The sequence below is a fragment of the Neolamprologus multifasciatus genome, chromosome 9 (genome assembly GCF_963576455.1).
Source record: "Neolamprologus multifasciatus chromosome 9, fNeoMul1.2, whole genome shotgun sequence".
In the NCBI taxonomy this organism is placed as follows: Eukaryota; Metazoa; Chordata; class Actinopteri; order Cichliformes; family Cichlidae; genus Neolamprologus; species Neolamprologus multifasciatus.
This window is the reverse complement of record NC_140447.1, coordinates 32,506,171-32,508,340: the sequence shown is the minus strand read 5'-3', so window position 1 is coordinate 32,508,340 and position 2,170 is coordinate 32,506,171. Positions and strand designations below refer to the sequence as shown.

The 2,170-nt window shown below is 48.9% G+C and overlaps 1 protein-coding gene across 1 annotated transcript; it reads right to left on the bottom strand.

The window, feature by feature from the left end:
* Positions 1–536: 536 nt before the first annotated feature.
* On the bottom strand, positions 537–1,454 carry LOC146511944 (uncharacterized; the record flags this gene model as incomplete). Its single annotated transcript, XM_085173619.1, has 1 exon — positions 537–1,454. A coding segment is annotated over one exon (918 nt), but the record flags the coding sequence as incomplete, so codon positions are not given.
* Positions 1,455–2,170: the final 716 nt, after the last annotated feature.

Genomic DNA, 2,170 nt, shown 5'->3' with positions numbered 1-2,170 from the left:
CGATGCACTGATGATATAAAAGCCACAGTCAGGTTTTAGAAGAACTTCTTATTGATCGGCCATCTTTAAACCAAATAATTATCTGATTAGGACTCTTCGTCCCCAGAGGGACCCGAGTCCCCGCAGTGTTGCTGTGTAAACACATTTACGTCCCCACAGCATGACTAATACAAGCGCACGCACACACTCTCCTTCCCTTAAATGACATTTTGTTTGTGTCTCCTCACAACGGCACGCACACAGACCTCAGTCCATTACCTCACACACACACACACACACACACACTGTGTGTTTTGCTGGTTGTTGGGGTTTCCTGGTGCCCTGTGTGCTGCTGTTTGAAAGCTGCAGTCGGAGTCTGGCTGAATGATGCCGGCTCTCCAAGGTCGACGGCGTGTTGTGAGTCACGTCTGTGGAAACAGAAGATGTGACAGTAAACTCTAAATATACACTTCACAGCAGATCACAGAGGGTGACGCCGCCTCATAAGAACACAAGTTAAATATAAGTGAACGAGGTGGCATCAAAGAGTTCGGCTACTAAATGATGTGACCTCTGGTGCTGTGTGATGTCATTGTGGGCAGAGCTGTGTATTTTAGCTCAGCTTCAGGAGGGAGGGGTGGGGCTTCAGGTGAGTGGATAAATACACCTGCAGTGACCTCTACCTCTGCAGTGACATCGACCTGTGCAGTCACCTCTACCTCTGCAGTGACTTCTACCTCTGCAGTGACATCTACCTTTGCAGTGACCTCTACCTCTGCAGTGACATCGACCTGTGCAGTCACCTCTACCTCTGCAGTGACTTCTACCTCTGCAGTGACATCTACCTCTGCAGTGACCTCTACCTCTGCAGTGACATCTACCTTTGCAGTGACCTGTACCTCTGCAGTGACCTCTACCTCTGCAGTGACATCTACCTCTGCAGTGACATCTTCCTCTGCAATGACCTCTACCTCTGCAGTGACATCTACCTCTGCAGTGACCTCTACCTCTGCAGTGACATCTACCTCTGCAGTGACATCTTCCTCTGCAGTGACCTCTACCTCTGCAGTGACCTCTACCTCTGCAGTGACATCTACCTCTGCAAGGACCTCTACCTCTGCAGTGACCTCTACCTCTGCAAGGACCTCTACCTCTGCAGTGACCTCTACCTCTGCAGTGACATCTACCTCTGCAAGGACCTCTACCTCTGCAGTGACATCTACCTCTGCAAGGACCTCTACCTCTGCAGTGACATCTACCTCTGCAGTGACCTCTACCTCTCCAGTGACCTCTACCTTTGCAGTGACCTCTACCTCTGCAGTGACCTCTACCTCTGCAGTGACATCTACCTCTGCAGTGACCTCTACCTCTGCAGTGACATCTACCTCTGCAGTGAAATCTTCCTCTGCAGTGACCTCTACCTCTGCAGTGACATCTACCTCTGCAGTGACCTCTACCTCTGCAGTGACCTCGGGTTAATAAAAACTGAAGTTTAATGAACCTCTGCAAAGATGGCCGCCACCTCGACCCCGTCTCCACGGTCAAAATTACAACACCAAAACCTGAACGCAGACAAACAGAGGTGGAGTTAGAGCATCTTTACAAAGTGAGAGATGCAAATAAAGGTTACTGCAAAGGACATGACAGCTAATACAGTTAGTGGTGAAATGTCCACACAGCTGTGCTCCACAGTCTGTCTGCAGACTAAACACTTTTAAGCCTTTTGCAGTTTTGCGGGGGGTTTAGCACCTCAGACTCTCACAGTTATCTCTGCTCTGGGTGCGATGCCAGCGTCATAATGGAAAGAGTCACTCAAGAAAAAGTATTTACTGTTTAATTCATTTCACTCAAATCAGTACATGGACAAGAGAAAGTGTAACAAGGACCTCCAGGCGAGATTTAAGACATGACCAGCAGGTGATTCAGTGTTTGCTATCCACAAACTGACCTGAGCTTCACGTGGAGCATCGTCAGCTGATCAGAGCTGCCTGTGGCAACAAATCAGGATGAGACAGTCTGTGTGTTCACTGGGATGTCCTGAGGTGTGTGAGGGAAAACATTCAGAGGAAACCACCTGCACTGCAGCATGTAGGGAAGACGTTTCCTACAAGAACTGGTTCCCAGTAGGTCAGTAAGTTGGAATTGTTAGTTTGCTTGCCTACACTTGGGCTACAATCAGCTGATTGTCGTT